This window comes from Babylonia areolata, chromosome 3, assembly GCF_041734735.1.
Source record: "Babylonia areolata isolate BAREFJ2019XMU chromosome 3, ASM4173473v1, whole genome shotgun sequence".
Classification (NCBI taxonomy): domain Eukaryota; kingdom Metazoa; phylum Mollusca; class Gastropoda; order Neogastropoda; family Buccinidae; genus Babylonia; species Babylonia areolata.
The window spans coordinates 50,617,877-50,636,554 of record NC_134878.1 but is presented as its reverse complement, the minus strand read 5'-3'; the positions used below and the strand labels follow the sequence as shown (position 1 = coordinate 50,636,554).

Below are 18,678 nucleotides of genomic sequence, written 5' to 3'. Positions count from 1 at the left end.
GTGTGTGAGGGATATCAGCAGACAGGCAAAAATGTAACCGTTCATGTTTAAATAAAAACCACCAAAACTGTCTAATTAAACGTCACAGTGCCGAAGATACGTTAATTCCGATCGCAGGCAAGATCAAGGCAAAATCAATCCAAAATGAAAATCACACACGCTCACTATGTCGACCTCAGTCACGCATCCACATCATCAAATATTCTCACCACTAGTTCAGAGGCTGGCGATGATGTGGTAGTTCGCGGCTTCCACATGCGCTGACTTCCAGTCGCCGTGCCCTGGAGATACTCCCAGCAATCCGAGATCGTCAGTCAGAGAACTGTTTAGTTCCAGCTTTCAATCAATCAATAAACAACCCACAGCAACTCCCTCTCAAAGTTCACAACACAAACACACACAAATCACCAAGAAAAGTTTGAGCCAAAATCGAACACAACAATAGCTGGAACAGCGAGACACAAGGCTGTAAATATCTTCCTGTTTATGGAGACACATGTCCTGTCACATTACCGACTGGCACAAGAACTGGGCTGCAACTGGTTTGACACCCGTGTCCATGCCTGTTGTAGCTGTAGTAGTACTGCGACAAATACCGCCCGCCTGTGTGACTGACGAATGCCTTTATATTACTACTACCCCCCTGACTGCCGGAAACACAGTACCGTATGGGCGTGTGCGCTGCTGGTCTGTCTTGTCAGCCCGCAAGGCACAGGCGCATGAAAATGAAAAGAAACGGTTCGGTTCTGGTGCCGCGGTCACAGCCGCGTGGTTCTTAGACAGTGTTGGCCTGGGCTTTCAGTCTCAGTGCGGGTCCTGCGGGTTCGAGAGTTACGGCTTTGTAAGATTTGTAACATGTCTGTGATTGGGGATGAGTTTCATTTTATAATGGAATGTCCCATTTATGATCAGTTACGAAATAGATATGTTCCTAAAAAATATTTGTCTCCAAAATCGGTTTTTATTTTTTGTAATATGCTCAAAGGAGGTAAATAAGTCATTTTAGCTGTAAGAAAGATGATTAGATTTGCAAATGTTGTCTAGTTATACTTTTTGAGTTCAAAGACATTTGTGTTTTCTCAACTTTTATGTGACATTGTTGTGTATTTGGAAATGTTTGTTCTGGGCATGAAAACCTTATTTTGCAGTAATCCTCCATATTCCAGTAGGAGTGAAAGGATAATTAAAACTTTTGTGTGTATGTGTGCGTGCGTGCGTGCGTGCGTGTGTGCGTGCGTGCGTGTGTGTGTGTGTGTGTGCATGCGTGCCAGTGCATGTGTGCCAGTGCGTGCGTGCGCGCGCGTCAGTGTGTGTGTTTGTCAGTGTGTGTGCATGCGTGTGTGCATGTATGTGTGTGTGACAGTGTGTGCGTGTGCGCATACAGCTTGTACGTGCGTGCGAGTGTGTGTATCCGTGTGTATGTATCCGTGTGTGTGGTGTGTATGTGCGCGTCAGTGCATATATGTGAGGGGTGTGGGCGGCGGCCGGGGAGGACTGCGGTCAAGGAAGAGCTGCCGGGAGTCAACTACAGAAATCAGACATTGAAGTCTCCCTTCTGTCAACGAGATCACTGAGAAAGGAAAAAAATGTTGGTGTGCAGTGTTTCCATGGTCACTGTAAAAAAAAATTAAATTAAAAAAAGCGCTACCAAGTTTCAGTATCAGTTTCAGTAGCTCAAGGAGGCGTCACTGCGTTCGGACAAATCCATATATGCTACACCACATCTGCCAAGCAGATGCCTGACCAGCAGCGTAACCCAACGCGCTTAGTCAGGCCTTGAGTTTAAAAAAAAGGTGAATAAATAATAGATAAATACATAAAAAATAACTACTACCACTACAAATAATATGTATAAGGCGCAAAAAGCGCTACCAAACAAACCCTGAAATGGAATCCCCCCCTGTCCCTTTCACATACACACTTCAGTGTCAGTGGAGACAGCTGCGATAGCCCAGTAGTAGTGGCTCGACGGTTATGTGTTCCGAATCAGTCATTCACGGGACAAAGCTGGGGTCTCAGGGCTTGTTCAGGCCAATCTCTCAAGTCAACACTTGTCAGATCAACTCGACTGACAATGTGTGTGTAGATATGTACGCGAACAGAACTACCGTAGACCTATAGACTCTTGATCCCCCGTTACCCATGCCTGTGCTCAAGGCCTTGTTAGCGTGAACATACTTGTAACGCACCATCCCCCTAAACGCCGGGGATAAAAATGGTCGTACCTAGCATAGCCTCGGCACCCACAGGAACACGATGTGATTAGTAACGTGGAGTGATGTCCTAGTAGCAATGCGTCTGCCTAAGAAGCGATAGAAACTGAGCGCAAGTCAGCCCGGTGGTTCGAATCCCACACCCGGCACTGAGTATTTTCTCCACTGACCTCTGTTAGACATGGGTCAGAATCCCACACTCAGCACTAAGCATATTCTCACCCTTACTCGATCTTGAGGGGTGGTCTGGACTTTAGTCATTCGAATGCGGAGACTATCAACCGACTGGAGGTCCCGACGTGTGTAGTGTGCATTTAGCGCTCGTAAAAGAATGGCATACGGCAACAAAAGGGTTGTCCCTGTCTACTGTTTCATTAATTATCTGTAAGTGAAGGGGTTCACGGTTGTATATGCGTGAGTTGGAAGTACTGATATATTTACATGTGTGAGACTGAGAGTGTGTGCATGTGGAACTGGATGAGTAACTAGTGGCCGGGCGGATGTGCGCGCGAACATGTGTAGGACCTATATGTAGGCCTATGTGTATGTGCGATACAGATGTGTAACTGTGTTTTTCGTAATTATACTATTCATGATTTTTTCCAGGCCTGTTTTCTCTTTATTTATGGCTTGATGTAAAAAAATCAAAAAGAGACAAAAACAAAAAAAGAAAGAAGAATCTTTTGGGTTTGTTTGTTTTTAAAGTTGCTCATTCGAGGTACCATCTGAAAATGAAATACTGACTTTCACACACTGATGCACAAAACGCATACGCGCACACGTACTCCACTTGTGAGTGGATACCATCTCAAGTCGGTTTATCCTTAACTGCTGGTCAATGTTAATTTTACATTCTATTTCATTCTTCCAACCCCTCACCGTATTATTCTCAGCATTCCAGCATGCCCCCTTTCCCTCTACCACCATCACCCCTCCTCCATCCCATTCCAGGCCCATTGTTATCACCCCCACCACCCAATTTATATCTCCCACCCCATGGGGCTCCCACTCCGCGGTCAAAACCTGGAGAGGAGCAATTCCAAACCACAGACTGAGTCACCTGCTTGCATTCCAGCCGTCCACAAGACAAAACATGGCAGCTTGAACTGCTGAGTTCCAGCACTGCATTACACGGTACATATACATCCGGCTTTAAACCCGCATAGGCCTACATATATATAATAGCAAACGTCGGTGCTTGTAGTACAACGGGAAACGGGGTTACAAACTCAACGGATTTCAAAAACGGGCCCAGTTTACTCTGAGAACAAGTTCAGGAGCTCAGCTCAGCTCTGGGGCTGAAAAGTGCCACGGGGTCCTGCCTGCCACTGCATGTGAGACTCCCGCAGTGGCTTTAGCATACCTGGGCCACGCATCATTAGGTCGATCGCCGCTGCCAAGCAAAGCGTGACGCCGCCAGGTGACAGAAGGTTTCAGTCAGTCCATGTGCGACAGGCCTGGATCTGCTGGCTCGAAAGCACCATGGTAAAGCACAGGACTGAACCATATCTATCGTGGAGTCAGTCCTGTTGGGAGGGTTTGGTTGTTGTTGTTTTTTTGTTTGTTTTGTTTTGTTTTTTTTAATGTTGGGGGAGGGGGGGTTGATTCTGGTTTAACGGGAAGGGGTTTGTTCAGTGGTGTGTGTGTGTGTGTAGGTGGAAGGTGGGTGTGTGTAGAGGTGGAAGAAAAGCAAGAGCCTTGCCACGAGGGGCGGTGGGGGCGTGGGGGGTGGGGAGGGGAGCGTGTGTAAGGGGGGGGAGGAGGGGGAAGAAGGCGTGCGTAGATGTGCCCCCACACATTCAGTGTGTGAGGAGGGGGGGGGGCGGGGGGGGGAGGGGGGTGTCGTGTCAAATCTTGTTGCCGTGTACACGTGCACGTACGTCGGGAAGGAGTAATACAACTGAATGGGAATCCAGGCTGAAAATGAAATCGACTGGTTCACACGTGAGCAGAAAAACAACGAATGCATCACTGGTCACGTAGGCCACGCCAGAGAATGGGGAATAACTGACAAAAAGCACATAACGTCTTCATGTGACGTAATGTAACTGATTTGTGAGCTGGAATCTTGCCTGTTGAAACGCATTTCACTGTTGATGATTGAATGACGGCAGCCAGGTTTCAATGAATTCAGTTGAAAAAATAAAAGTTATGGAGCAGGGGAGAGAGAGAGAAGGGGGGGGGGGGGAGCCACAACATGTGTATTTCATGCTTCAAAGGCGCGTGAGCGCGCGCGCTGTGTGTGTGTGTGTGTTTGTGTGTGTGTGTGTGTGTGCGCGCGCGCGCGTTTGCTTGTTTATTTTGTGTGTACCGGGTGTGCCAGTGTGTGTGTGTGAGTGCGTGTGTGTATCCCACGGTGTGCCCGAGAGGGCGTTGATCCTTTAATTGTCCCACGAGGTTGGTCTTTGGGACACCGAGAATGAGGAGTTCCAAATGGGAAAGTATTATTTGGCCTCACGACTCACACATCAAGCTGGTTTTCTGATTGTTATGTGAACGAAGTAGCTGCAGGGCGTCGATCATCCTCGATCGATACGACTGAAGCTTGGTGCTTCCGGCGGACTGAGATCCCGACGAAAATGTCATTAATCGTCACGAGTTACATCGGAGATTAGAAAAGAGAGATAAACCACTCGCGGCAGGCCCCTTCTTACTGTCTATAACAGTGCTGAAGCCGTTTTGGGGCACACACGCAGTGCGGAAGGGTGGGGGTAAATCACCCTCTCCTTCCCCACCCGAAGGAAACTAGTCGGTTCTGACGGTTCAGCTGCAGTAAAGCGAAAGTTAAGTTATGCCTGGAATTTCCCACGTGTAGTAAGATTCGCTGTATACAATGAAAACCGATTCATTTTTGCTTGGTTTTTAGCACGTTTGCATCTGCTTGAATGTAGATAATATAAAAAGAAAATAAAGCAGCTCCCCCCACCACCAACTCCAACTCTCTCTTCTAACATCTGTCTATACATACATACATACATACATACATACATACATACATGAATACATACATACATAATTTCATATAGATCTATCAATATGTAAATCTAAATCTATCTATATGTACATAATCATATATATAATTCATATATATACGAACGCTTCATGTTGCCCGAGCAGACTGTTGTATTGTGCTCTTTCTCTCTCTCTAAGTCTCTATCTCTGTCTCTCTCTCTCGGGAGTTTTACATGGCTGTTAAAAGCATCTACGATTCTGTACTTGTATGTGTTCGTGACAAAGGTATTTATTCAGACTTTTTTCAGTGTCCAAGAGGGGTTAAACAAGGTTGTATGCTAAGCTCACAGCTGTTTTCCTTTTTCATCGGTGAATTGGCAGTGGAGTTATCAAAGAAGGGGAGACATGGAATACAAATGATACCTGGCGCAACAGATTTGCTCTTAATGCTATTTGCTGATGATGTTGTTCTCTTGTCTGACACACCCATAGGGTTACAAAATCAATTAAATGCCCTTAAGCAAGAAACAGACAGACTACAACAAACAGTGAATCTCGATAAGACCAATATTATAGTTTTCCGCAATGGAGGTCATCTTTCGACTCGTGAAAAATGGTGCTGTGGTGATAGGGAAATAAAAGTAACCAATAGATATAAATATTTAGGAATGTTATTCACAACAAAATTGAGTTTGACATCTGTGTGGGATGAAGCAAACAGAAAAGGGAAAAAAGGTGTAATCCAAATTATAAAATCACTCAGGAGACTGCGTTCGACTGACGCTTTCCCTTAGTTTGGGCGGGGCAAAGGCAGCTCATGAATAATGAATGCGTCTCGCGGCGCAGGCTGCCTGGCTTCAGCAATTTCTGCAAGTGGTTTATCTCTCTTTTCTAATCTCCGGTAATTTTGGTGGGAGTACATCGGCCGGTGAAAAAAAAAAATAGTGGAAGTTCGTTGGTAATTTTGGTGAGAGATTTTGCAAATATAGACCGGCTGGCAAAAGATCAGAACACTGAGACTTGACTTAGCGAGGGCAGAGACGAGCAGCATGCTTCCGAGTCATCGGTAAAGAGGGATTATAAGTCACAAGACCCAGAATGTGTCACCCGGATGCTCCACTGAGGAGCTAGGTTTGCCCACACTACAAGAGCGAAGGAAGTAACAAAGGCTTGTCACACTCTTTACAGGCCAGGTCCCAGCTCTATCACTGACATGAAGAATTCCTCAGTGACCCCTGCAGACAAAACCAAGAGGAAGATCAAAATGGAGACTTACACAGACCACGTAGCAACCAACATCATCGCCAAGCACGTGCACTGACAACAACAGCCGTGGCTACAAAGTCCCCCAGACGGACAAGTTCAGAGCAGTATAAATGCTCATTCTTTGTCAGGACAGTAGCAGACTGGAACAAACTGGAGGAGGAGGTTGTACAGGCACGCTCCGTCGCCGCATTTTCTGCAGCATTCGGCAGAGCGGCCTTGGCTGCCTCCCATGAGTAAATCAACCCCACCCCTCACCCCCATCCCCACCTGTTTAGTGGCATGCAGCGCAACAACAGGACATCTTTGAGCCGGCGAGTCGGGGAGTCAGTGTCCGGGCCGTCAGTGTGGAGCAGCCACGGTCAGTAGACCCCCCATCCCAACGCCCAGCCCACCCTGCTAGGCCAGAGACACAGTGCTGAACCAAGACATCTTGGAGAACAACTTGAGAACAACTGTGTCAGTTGGAGTAGAATATAAAGTTTTCTTCAACTGATACTTTTTTCCTTCTTTCTTTCTTTTTTTTTTTTTTGGTTTTTTTTTTTTTTTTTGTTTTTTTTTGTTGTTGTTGTTTGTTTGTTTGTTTGTTGTTGTTTTTTGTTAAGTGAACTTATATATAGTTAAGTAAATATAGATGAGGACTATTTGGGCTTCAAACAAAAATAGATAAATTCATAGACTGATCAAGCCATGCGCTCCCATCACCCGTTGCGACGATAATTTGCAAAGGCTCCTGCAACGTATCCGTCGTTCCAGATTCCAGAGTCAGTTGAGGGTCACGTGACTCACAGTCTGTGAATCAAGAGTTTGTCGGATTCCTGGTTGGACTTTTCTCAGTGCCACGGCCGTACGCGGGTTCTACTGATCAGCCATTATAGTGTAAAGTTCATACAGGACAGCAGCGAAAGCAAACTCAAGAATCAAGAAAGGTCCGAAAAGGCTTTCATTGAACGAGAATTGCACGTTACATCCGTTGATTACATGTTTCGGCAGTCGGGACAAATGTCGAGCTGTTCGCAGGCCCGGCTGGGCATTGACCGAGGATCGACTGATGCTCAGTGCCGGCCTTATATATATAGGCAGTGGTGCCATTTTTTGGACCACCGAATTTTATCTATGTTTCACTGATTTAGCCCTGCTAATAAAGCTTATAGCATACATACTGACTTAGCTGGCCATATCAGCATGAACTTAGTGAATACTGAATGCCGGCAATAGTCGCAATCTCAGTCGTCCAGATTCACTGAGACTACTGAATAATAATTTGGCTTCGTTGGGCAACCCATATCTGAGTCCCAAGTTTAGGGACTGTCTTCCCATAGATCTGTTTCAGTCATAATAACGTTGCCGCGGTATAGTCAGTCGTTGAAAGCGACATGGTGTTGCACCGACAATGCGACCGCTGAACATGTGATTTAAAAAAACAACACCTGACTGTGTGAACAAGAAAATATTTTTGAAAAAATGAATAAATGAAAAACTGCCCACGGCCACATTTACAACAGAGCAAAAATGGGCTTCCAAAAATCGAGAAACTCCATTGGAACATAGGCACTAGAATTCCCTGAGATATTAGTATCATGATTGGAGGTTACCTGTGTGAACAGTTACATTGAAGGGGAATAACTACAGATGTAAGAAGGGAACTAATTCCAGTGTCAAGATGGCTGCACCACCCAAACCTTGGGAGAGACCTGGCGTAAATCATCAAAATCCGCAACCTCTCTTCGAAAACGCTATGTCGAGGTGTGATGATTTTACAAATTGTGGATCTTTAACTTGACAATCAATTGACAAATATGACACTTTTTTGCTTTGGCCTATTCATATTGTGAATTTAATTGTGAACAGTACTGGTTCAGTGGAAGTCAGTGGTTGTACTTCGTATCTTGTTGAGTTGTGAAAATAGGTCTTGTTCTAGTTTTTATCTTGATGACTGCAGAGAGATGTAGCTATGATATTGCCAGTTTATGGCATAATCGACCAATTAGACAGTTTTAATGCAGAAATATGTTGATATTGTAAGAAAAATCAGACTAAACATGCGATCTTTTGCGTCTTAGTTACAAATAAGTCAGGTGACAAAGGTCATTGTGCTCACATACTATTACTATGTACAAAATCAGAACAATCTTTATTCAGATTTTGAGGAAACTGAAACACCTTTGATAGAGCTGTTGAACTTGTTGAAGATAGACTAGAGAACTGAATGAATCAATGATTTTATATTGTGATTTTTTAAAGAACATATCAGTTGTTGAGCACATTCCAACTGCCTTGTTTAAACACAAAGTATGTCTAGTGCTACCGTTACTTGAGAAGGAATGAGATTACATGTAAGCAGGTCTACAATGTCAGAACAGCAGTGAACACTGCTGCCTTCATTTTGGAGGAGTAACGTCTTGTTCATACAGAAAATTGCTTTTAAAAGCATTATTTAAGGATGCCATATATATGTGCAAGAGAATGGGGATTGTATTGTTTTTCTACCAGATGTGATTGCTTTTTCCTGATAGTGATACTTAAACAAAGCAACAGTGTTAACCAGTCCACAGACCATGGTACACAAACCACAGATCAAAATAGATTACTCTGATAGGGTCCAACATTACCTGCAATAAATATATACTGATCATTGATTCCTTGTAAGCTGCTACAATTTATTTCTTCCCTTTTTTTTCCAGTGGTCCACAGACGGTATCAGCTGGAGCTGCTGTGGGTGGCATCCCTTCAGCAGCCCCATCAGCACCACCAGCACCCCCACCACGACCATCTTCCAGTCCCACCCTCAACCGACCCATGTATGGTGGCTATGGAGGTTACAGCTATGGGGGATTAAACAGTATGTACGGTGCTGGAAGCATGTATGGCCCCTACGGCGGTATGGGGGGCTATGGCTCCTATGGCTATAACCGGTTTGGCATGCAAGGTGATGCTCCAGGCAGCTCTTTTGCCCGCATAGCTGAGGAGAACTCCAGGCCAGCATTTCAGTCCATCGAGAGCATTGTCCATGCTGTGAACTCTGTGTCAATGATGTTGGACTCCTCTTTCCAAGCTGTCTACAGTTCTTTCAGAGCGGTCATTGGTGTGGCAGACAATTTCTCTCGCCTCCGCACGCAGCTAATGCAGGTTTTCTCTGCCTTGGCAGTGATCCGGACACTGCGGTACTTTGTCCGGCGCTTTCTGGAGCTGCTCAGACTGCGACCCTCTGGACAAGCAGAACAGGAATGGAGGGAGGCAATGGCCCAGGCTCTTGGAGCAGTTCCAGAAGGTGAAGGAGGAGGCCCTAAAAAAAGTGCTTGGCCCATCTTCATGTTTTTTGGCATCATTCTGGGTGGGCCTTGGCTTATCTGGAAACTGATATCATCCTTCTCCAACTCTGCAGGTGAGAAAGAAAATTGCTTTATCAGTATCATCACCCATCACTCGCTGTGTTTGCTTAGTAGAGTAATAGTTTTCCTTGAATGTCTGTCCATCATGTTCAGCTTCAGTCATTCTATCTTAAGACTTTTTTTTTAAGACTGATATATCTTTGTGTATATGTTTTGTTGCTTTTTCTGTACAATTCATTGATCGGGAATCTTACTTCACATGTAGATAATCTAATATTTTTTCAAAAGACACAACACACCTTTTTTGCTGGTATAACTCATGAAACTGGAACTGTTTTCCTGTACTGATCAGCTTTATCAAAAGATATCTTCATCACTGTATAAGAGTTTTTCCCAAGGATTCCAACATTTGACAGCACTTAAGTAAGGGATTTCTTTCGAAGGTTCTCTCTTGATCTTGTAATACTCATTTTAACATTTGTTTGTGCTGCATAATGATAACGTTATATTTTGATAATGAATCATTGAATGACTACAGAAGAGGAAGGCTGGGTCAGAGGTGAGACAGACCATGTGGTGGCCCAGGCACTGTACAACTTTACTGGCCAAGGGGAGGAGGAGCTGTCTTTCTCTGCCGGACAGCAGCTGATCCTTGCTCCAAAAGGTCTGTACACATTAAACACATCACATTCAGTCAGACCTGACACATGTTCATCACTGTGTGTTCAATAGCAGTAGGCATCCATCAGTCGCGGGAGTCTATGGAGTTGTGCTCTGGATCTTTACAGTGCACAAAGCCTTGGTAGGGTGATACAGAGGACAAACTGTTAATAATGAAAAAAAATTTTTAAATGATAACAACGATGATGATAACAGTTTCAGTTCAGTTTATGTTTCAAAAGGAAGCATCACTGCGTTTGGACAAATCCATGTATACACAACACCACATCTGTTTGGCAGATGCCTGACAACAGCATAACCCAGTGTGCTTGACAGGCCTGGAGTGCATGCATATAGGCTGTATTTGTGTACCTATCAGAGTGGATTTCTTTAACATAATCGTGCCAGATCTTTTGACACACAGGCATACCAAAAAGCAAAAACAGAAGGAAAAAGAATTATGTTGAACTTTATCAACTGTCTTTTGCTTTAAGTTTAACCCCTAGGTTGCCTATATGACGAAATAACTCGTCATGGAAAGCATGTACGCTTCGCTGCCACAATGACGAGATAACTCGTCATCAAAATATTCTGACTTTTCCCTGCTTTGCATTCAGTTTGTTGACAAAAATGCTGGTAGCTTTAGCTTTGGGAATCTTTCTAGATTCTATTCATAGCTAGAAGCACCATCTGTGTCATAAGGCAGTCCTTTATTTGAACGTTTTGGTTGGGTTACTGGCCACAGTCTTTGGCCGGCTCCTCTCCTCGCTCGCTCAACAAAATGTCAGACTGACTCCGTGCTCAAGTCATGTGATTGTGGCGAACTAAATCAACCAAGATTACTTTCTTTAGCTGATGCTCAGAAAGAATTGAAGCACAAATTCGAAGGAGAAGACAGTGGTGAACATTTATAGGACGATTTGAAAGAAAATAAAGGGAGCAATCAAGAGAGTGGCCAAGATACGACTATCAGTGAGTGATGCCGGCTGTTCAGCTCTAGCAGACGACAGAAGTCACCAAATTTTTAGCAGGACACAGTGTGGGCTATTTTCTTGGCACTCAGCTAACGCGGTCTGATGAGAACTGGATAAAGTGACCGTGTTAGAGTGGTGAAGAGGAGGGGGGTGGAGACTGAGGGGGCGTGGCCTCACATCCATATTATCACTTGCAGAAGTCACAATGCATTATGTATCTATTTCTTTTTCAGTTTTTTTATATTGTGGTTGTTCTAGTATGATTTTGTGTGTGCCTATATCCATTTGTCCAGAAAATGTGATATTTTAGTGCAGATTACCTGACTAATGTTTGTAATGAACAAGTTGAAAATGTGACAAAAACCAAAACACTGATTTCAAAACAACAGCATGTCACTAAAAATATATAAAATGGGAAAACATCATGTGTTTTGTATTCTTTATTCATTTCCCTTTCAGAAAATATATACTTTTATGGGTCTTTCTCTAATAACAAAGAGCACAGAGTTTTTTGAAAATTTATACCCGTTTTTTGTGAAAAAAAACCCTTGCAAATAGATTTCACTTAAATCTTATTTTCCTGGCAGCGAAAGGGTTAACATCATTTCTTTATTGTTTCTATGGCCTACTATTGCCTGAAGTCAAATTTTTTGGAATCTTTTTTTTCTTTCTTTTTTTCTCATTGCTCTGTGTCACAAAACTGCAGCCTCAGGTTCTAGGTTGGGATTGACATTGTCCTCTAATGTTGCAGGTCTGCATCCTCAGGTCAAAGGTTGGGATTGACATTGATACCTAATTCAGTGGATTTGAAATTGGGATTGAAATTATTATCTAATGTTGCAGAACTGCATCCTCAGGTTAGAGTTTGGGATTGACATTGTTATCTGATATTGGAGGTTAGAGGTTGGGATTGACATTATCTGATGTTGGAGATTTTGAGTTTGGGATTGACATTTTTATCTTTGTTGCAGAACTGCAGCCCCAGGTTCGAGGCTGGCTCCTGGCCAGCTGGAGGGGTCGCAAGGGCCTGGTGCCCTACAACTACATCAAAGTGCTGGGCAAGCGCCGTGGACAGCCAAAGACCTCTTTGGCTCCAGCCTCAGTTTCCGACTCTTCTCCTGCCACTCAGCATCAGAGTGCTGCTGTCTTGCCAGCTGCCAGCAACAGTGCTGGCAATGCGTATGAACAGAATGCTGGTGTGCCTGACCTGGATTCTGTTTTTGCTTCCTCAGAGACATCCAGTGTGCTGCCAGACACTGCACAGCCAGAGGCGGCCACTCCACAGAGTGAGGCAGATATGAATGCAGCAGATATTGTGGAAAAAGAAACTGGGGAATGAAAGCTGCCCTACAGTCAAGTGGCAAAAGGAGATGATTTTGTCATTATCAGGTTCTATGAGGTGGACGTGGTTGACTTCAGGTGATGAAAAAAAAAAAATCGTTCCACTCTTCGATGTAAATTTGATTTGTTGATTGCTGTTGATGCTTGAAGAAATAATTCATGGATGTAATGGGATACAGCACAACTTATGATTTGAAACTTTATCCCACAATACTGATAATATTCATTTTGATTTTGTGGTTGTGGACCTTGATCTGTGATAATGGCATTGATGGGTAAACATGAATGATTCATTGATGCAAGAAAACATGAGCAACACACAAGTAAGACATTTCAGCTCAATGACTTAGATATTTTCACCAGTTAGTGTTTAAAAAAAAAAAAAAAACAGAAAAAAAACGCCAGTTAGTAAATAAAAAACAAAACAAAAAACAAAAAAAAGACACCCCACCAGTTAGTTTTAAAAAAATTTTTTTTTTAAGTACTTTAATTACAGTTTAAAAGAAATGTAAATCTTATGCATTCACATTTTCAGATATTGTTCAACCATAACTGGTCTTTTCTTCCCTTTCCTTTATTAAAAATTCTAGATAATACAACACTCTGTTGGAAAATATCCTGAATAGTGAATATGGCCTTATTTAACTAGTTTCAGTGTTATTCATATTAATTTTGCAAGTAGTGTTGGAATACCAGAATTTTAAAACTGTTCATACTTCAAATTTTAAAAAAAAAGAAAATATTCCCATTTTTGAATACACACACATGCACAGGCAAAAGGGTGAAGTCATGTGTGAGAGTGTATTATGTTCCAAACACAACCCAGTACTTGGCTTGGTGCACAAGCAAATACACGGAAAACAAAAAAGTTCTGGGCTTGCTTTCTCTTCATTTGAAGGTCATAGCTTCTTTTCCCTTCACTAATACTCAAATTGGTAATCTGGCAAATTAGTTGAGAGTATTTTCTGCAATTACTTAAACAGTTAAACTTAAAGCAGTTTTATGGCTGGATTTTATGTCATCATAATGCAGCAAATAAGGATGAGGTTTGAAGTCAGTGTATAAATTTTCCATCAATTTGATTGGTGCATAATTTTCTGTGCACAGGTAGGAAATTGCCTTCTATTGTGTGTGTGTGTATGTATATGTGTGTGTGCATGGGCATTGGTTTCAAAGTTAGGTACAAATGGATACTCGACTAAGTGAAGCTTGTGTGTGTCTGAGTGAAATTACTGACGACATGCATTGTGATCTAGATCAGGACAGTGAGAAAGTTGGAAGAGGGTTTTGTTTTGTTTTTTAATTCATTTAGACATTGTCGGGTACTGGAAACGATTTTGTCAATGTACTGTAATGCCTTCTTTTCTTCCAAGTATTCCTGCACTGAGATGGGTGTATGAGTGATGAAAAGACAGTGTTTCTTCTGAACTGCTAAAATATACCAGATATTACATGCAGTATTTCTGTTTAGGCGAGGCAATGTATACTGTGTATACATGTCCATTGATTTCTTGAAAATATTTTGCATGCTGCATGTACATATTCCATGTCTGTAGTCAAGATTTGGTTGTGTTTACTGCAGTTTTAGCATTTTCATTGATTTTTTGTTGTTTTGTCTTCTTTTCATTTTTTATTTATTTTTATTTTATTTTAATAAAGCCATCCAACTGATTTTGATGAAATCAGCCTGCTTCAGTACAACATACAACACAGTGATTTCTAAATATTCAAAGATGACCATTGAGTATATGATGTCTGAATTGGTTTATTTTTTAAATGTTTTAATATAAACATTTTGGATCATTAGGTAAATTAAATCCCATTTGACCTCACCAGCAGTAAAGAGATCAAAGGGCAAATGCTTAGACTTATGAACCAGTGCACCAAGCTGGGTTTAGTCACTTTGAAAACTAACATAAATAAACATGGGTGTTTTTCTGTTCTGTTTGGTAACATGCCTGTTTGTCTAGAAACTTTGTGAGCGTGTTCTTCTTAAGAGTCGAGCATAATGGCTGGAAGATTTTTATTTGCTTATGAATTCCAGCATCATACCCTCCAGGCTTTGGAGAAAAATGGTTCCCCCAACTTTCAAACAAACAAAAAGAAAGAAAAAGCTTGCAGAAATTTCATTACCTTTCAGTCTCACTATATTTCAGGTAATCAACTAAAGTGAAAGGAAACAGTTTGATTTTGTTAAACGTTGAAAGCTGCAGTGAACCTTCAGCCTGTGCTGTGGATGTACATGAAAGGACCTCTTGAACTCCACTCAAGTGACAGGGCTGTGTGAAGCACATGATCGGTGTCAATACCTTCAATGGAGAAGCATGATTATCCATCCATCTGCCATCTTTGGAGAGATTGTTGCGGTTGTTTTAATTGTGTCATTTCCTTTGATACCCATCAGTAGATGTCTACAGCCATAGTTTTTTTTTTCTTTTTTTTTTTTGTTGAATGTTTTGCTTTTGTCATGTCTCACCTTGTGACAGAACTCCCAGTCGAGTAAGGGACCACAAATAATTACACAGAAAAGATGTTATAAAGTTCTTACTGTTAGAAGACAGTTGAAGGAATTTGCATACTTTTACAAGATCTTAATTGGATGATTAAAATTATTCAGATAGTAACTAATAGAGACGAAGGACTGTCAAGTGCATGAATTTTGAGAGAAAAAAACCCAACTGCATTTCTGTGTATACTTGGGACATCAGGTATTTATTTTATTTTGATCTTGTTGTGACAAGACAAACGAAAACAAAAATTTTTTACCCGAAAAACAACTGATCATCGTTGAGAAATAAGGGAATTGAAACTGACAAAATAGACAAGTAAATGAAGCAGGCAAACTGTCACGACTTCAGGTTAAATATCCTGATTTTCAACTAGAATGTTAAAAAATGAAATAGCATAGTGCTGCCAACCCCCTATACAAAGGCGAGTACATCTGTTGTCAGCTTGATCAACTTTCCACTCCTGATCTCATCTGAGCAACAATGCTTACCAATAGTTTTATGAAGCTTAATCTGTTGAGCCCAACACCTCAGGCATTGCTCTGGCGTCAAAATTCATCTAATCAGAATGGTTTTCATGTTCCTACATGTATATTCATAATCAGCAAAGAAAGGGAACAGAAGGAAATTTCTGGATGTGTTGAAAAATAGTCAAGAAAAAAAAAAGTTATGTTTTCTGTGTTCATTGTTTAGAAATATGGCATGGAAGCCTTCTGAGGCTGTGAACTCCCCAGGGTTAAATGGATTAAGTTTGTGTTACAGAGTCCATTTCTTGCAAGTTCAAGTGCGTCCATTAGTTATAAAACAGGAAAGAGTCGCCTCTGAAAGCCGCTTTTAGAGAAAGAGCCAGTGAAGGTGAAAGGTTTGTAGGACCATGCAGTCAGTGGTGTTGATCAACTGCCATTGTTTCTTGATGGGATTTGCTTCAGGTTGTACACAATCCCACAGACCGAAAGCGTCAGTCAACTGCTTCACCTGCTAAAAGGAACTATTGTGTTGAAACAGATGTGTGAAGGAGAGGAGGGAGTGTATAATTATGTGTAAGTGTTGATCTAAACATACATGATAGAATTAATCAAACTTGATTGAAATAGTCACCAGTGTCAATGGGTCACCTCTACTGGATTGATAAGTTTGGGGCATTGTTTGGGTGGTAAAATCTGCACAAGGGTGCAGATAGGATGACTGGATCCTTAACCTCATGTTTTAGGGTTTGTAGCATTTTAAAAAATGCAGATGAATCATTGAATGCATTGTAGCATGTACAGGATATATACATGTGTATCAACAATCATTTTTCCTGCCTTAACCTGAAATTAGGTAAACTTATTGGCACATGCACCCCTTTTACTTTTTTCTTTTCTTTTTTGACTCACTTGTGTAAACAAAGTATGTTTTAACCCGGTGTTCGGTTGTCTGTGTGTGTGTCCGTGGTAAACTTTAACATTTTCTCTGCAACTACTTTGTCAGTTGACACCAAATTTGGCATAAAAATAGGAAAAATCCAGTTCTTTCCAGTCATCTTGTTTAAAACAATATTGCGCTTCTGGGATTGGCACAAAAAAATAAAGAATGAAGCCTAATTATATGCAAACTGCATTTACTGTTATATTTATATTTTTTGTATTCTCTAAACTTGGCACTTTGATCTGATATTCTGACCCAACAGCTAGAGCAGTCATTATTATCATTTTTTGTTCAAACAGGAACTTCTTTTGCTAAGCATGGAATTTTTATTTATTTTGCAAACGTTTTGCTGCAGATAGTAAAAAGGGGAAATTACTCTAATGCTAGTGGAGTTAATTTGCTTTAAACTGATCTTTCTCATCTTAAACATTATATTTTGAAACAAGAGAGGCAAGGCCTTCAAGACTCTCATGTGATGCACTTTTTTTTTTAAAAATCCAAGCTTTTTATGTATTGAGTATAATTTCAAAATGTAATGTTTAAGATGAGAAAGATCAGTTCAAAGCAAAGTAAGTTCGTTCCCCAGCAGAGTAATTTCCCTTGTTCTGCTATCTAAACCAAAACGTTTGCAATAAATAAAACTTCCATGCTTAGCAAAAGAAGTTCCTGTTTGAACAAAAAATGATAATAATGACAGATCCTTTGTTGGGTCGAATATCAGATCAAAGTGCCAAGTTTAGAGAATACAAAAAATATAAATATAACAGTAAATGCATTATACTCAATACCTAAAAACTTGGATTTTTTTTTAAAGTGTATCAAGTGAGTCTTGAAGGCCTTGCCTTTCTTGTTTATTTTTTGAGCTGTTGTAAAAATCTGCAATCCTGATCCAGAACAAGCAATCAAATTTCAGTCTTTATTTCTTTAATTAATATTTATGACCAGTTTATATTCAGTCATTCCTCAATTGGGAAAGAAACAAAGATTGCAACCAACCTTTGTTCAGCAATGCTCCAGGTAGACGGAAATAGAATTTTTGACTCTTTAATAAAATAATAAATAGAAAAAAGATGTATCAAACATGCTGACCAGAAACTGAGGAAGGTACTTCAGCCACACTCAAAGACACACTGACATTCACTCAATCACAACAATGATACAAGGGCAGATGAAGAACAAAACCACCATATGATTTTCATTAATTTATTCTTGACATGAACTATGAAGATTACAATACCCAGTCAGGAAACTCGAAGTTCACTTCCTTTCCAGTCATTTTTTTGTACACAGCTGAGAATGTGTCCACCTGTGAACAATCACATTAAGAAAGGTAAGTACTCTGCTGATGCATCTGTACTGTGAGCTATAAGTCCTGTATTCACTTATTTCACGGGTCCTTGGGCCCACCTGCATTACAACCATTACTGAAAGCAGGGTGCCCCCCTTAAAAATGTCCCAGTTTCCTTCCCCAACGACCCAACTCCTTTAATTAAAGATTTTGGGGGGGATCGCGGGGAAATTTAATACGGTTCCGGCCCAATTTCCCCTTTGACCCCAAAGGGGTGAGAAAATTCATGTGCTTCCCCCCGCACCCAGACACAAGTCACCCGTGAAAATTTTTTCCCTTTCAAACATAATCGTTGATTGATGGAATGTAGGTGTGAAAATTTGTAGGGGAAATTTCACAAAGCCCAAAATGTTTTCAGAAATGTTCTTTTTGGGATTTCTGTGTAACTAAAAACAACCTGTTGTTTTTTGAATGCGTGTGAGCGTTTCCCGTCCCCCCTAAACCCTTCGGACACCCAGGGTGAAAGTTTGAAAGTTTTGTGTATAAAAGGTAAAATGACCAAAAACAAGATTGACCCCCGGACCTTGGTCTCTCCCTGTGGTCGCTTGTTCTTTGGGGTAATGAACCTGTAAAAGAAGGAAACCCCTCCCTTCCCCACCCCTTGCCAACAACCGGGGCAGGGAACCCCAGTTGCCCTTCCAGTTCAGTTCAAGACCCAGCCCAACGTGCCCCCCCTGCAAA

At 41.6% G+C, this 18,678-nt stretch overlaps 2 protein-coding genes across 2 annotated transcripts in view; one reads left to right on the top strand and one right to left on the bottom strand.

The window, feature by feature from the left end:
- Positions 1-600, bottom strand: part of LOC143280367 (uncharacterized) — a 69,056-nt gene extending 68,456 nt beyond the window's left edge. Inside the window, exon 1 of the mRNA XM_076585003.1 lies at positions 210-600. The gene's annotated coding sequence lies outside the window, so the exon portion shown is untranslated. The remainder of the gene's footprint in view (positions 1-209) is intronic.
- A 7,468-nt stretch (positions 601-8,068) lies between these two features.
- LOC143280080 (peroxisomal membrane protein PEX13-like) lies at positions 8,069-16,642 on the top strand. The gene is made up of 4 exons (XM_076584589.1): positions 8,069-8,174; positions 9,113-9,813; positions 10,299-10,424; positions 12,366-16,642. Exons 1-4 carry the CDS (start codon positions 8,092-8,094, stop codon positions 12,731-12,733), a joined length of 1,278 nt encoding a protein of 425 aa, XP_076440704.1. The 5' UTR covers positions 8,069-8,091; the 3' UTR covers positions 12,734-16,642.
- Positions 16,643-18,678: the final 2,036 nt, after the last annotated feature.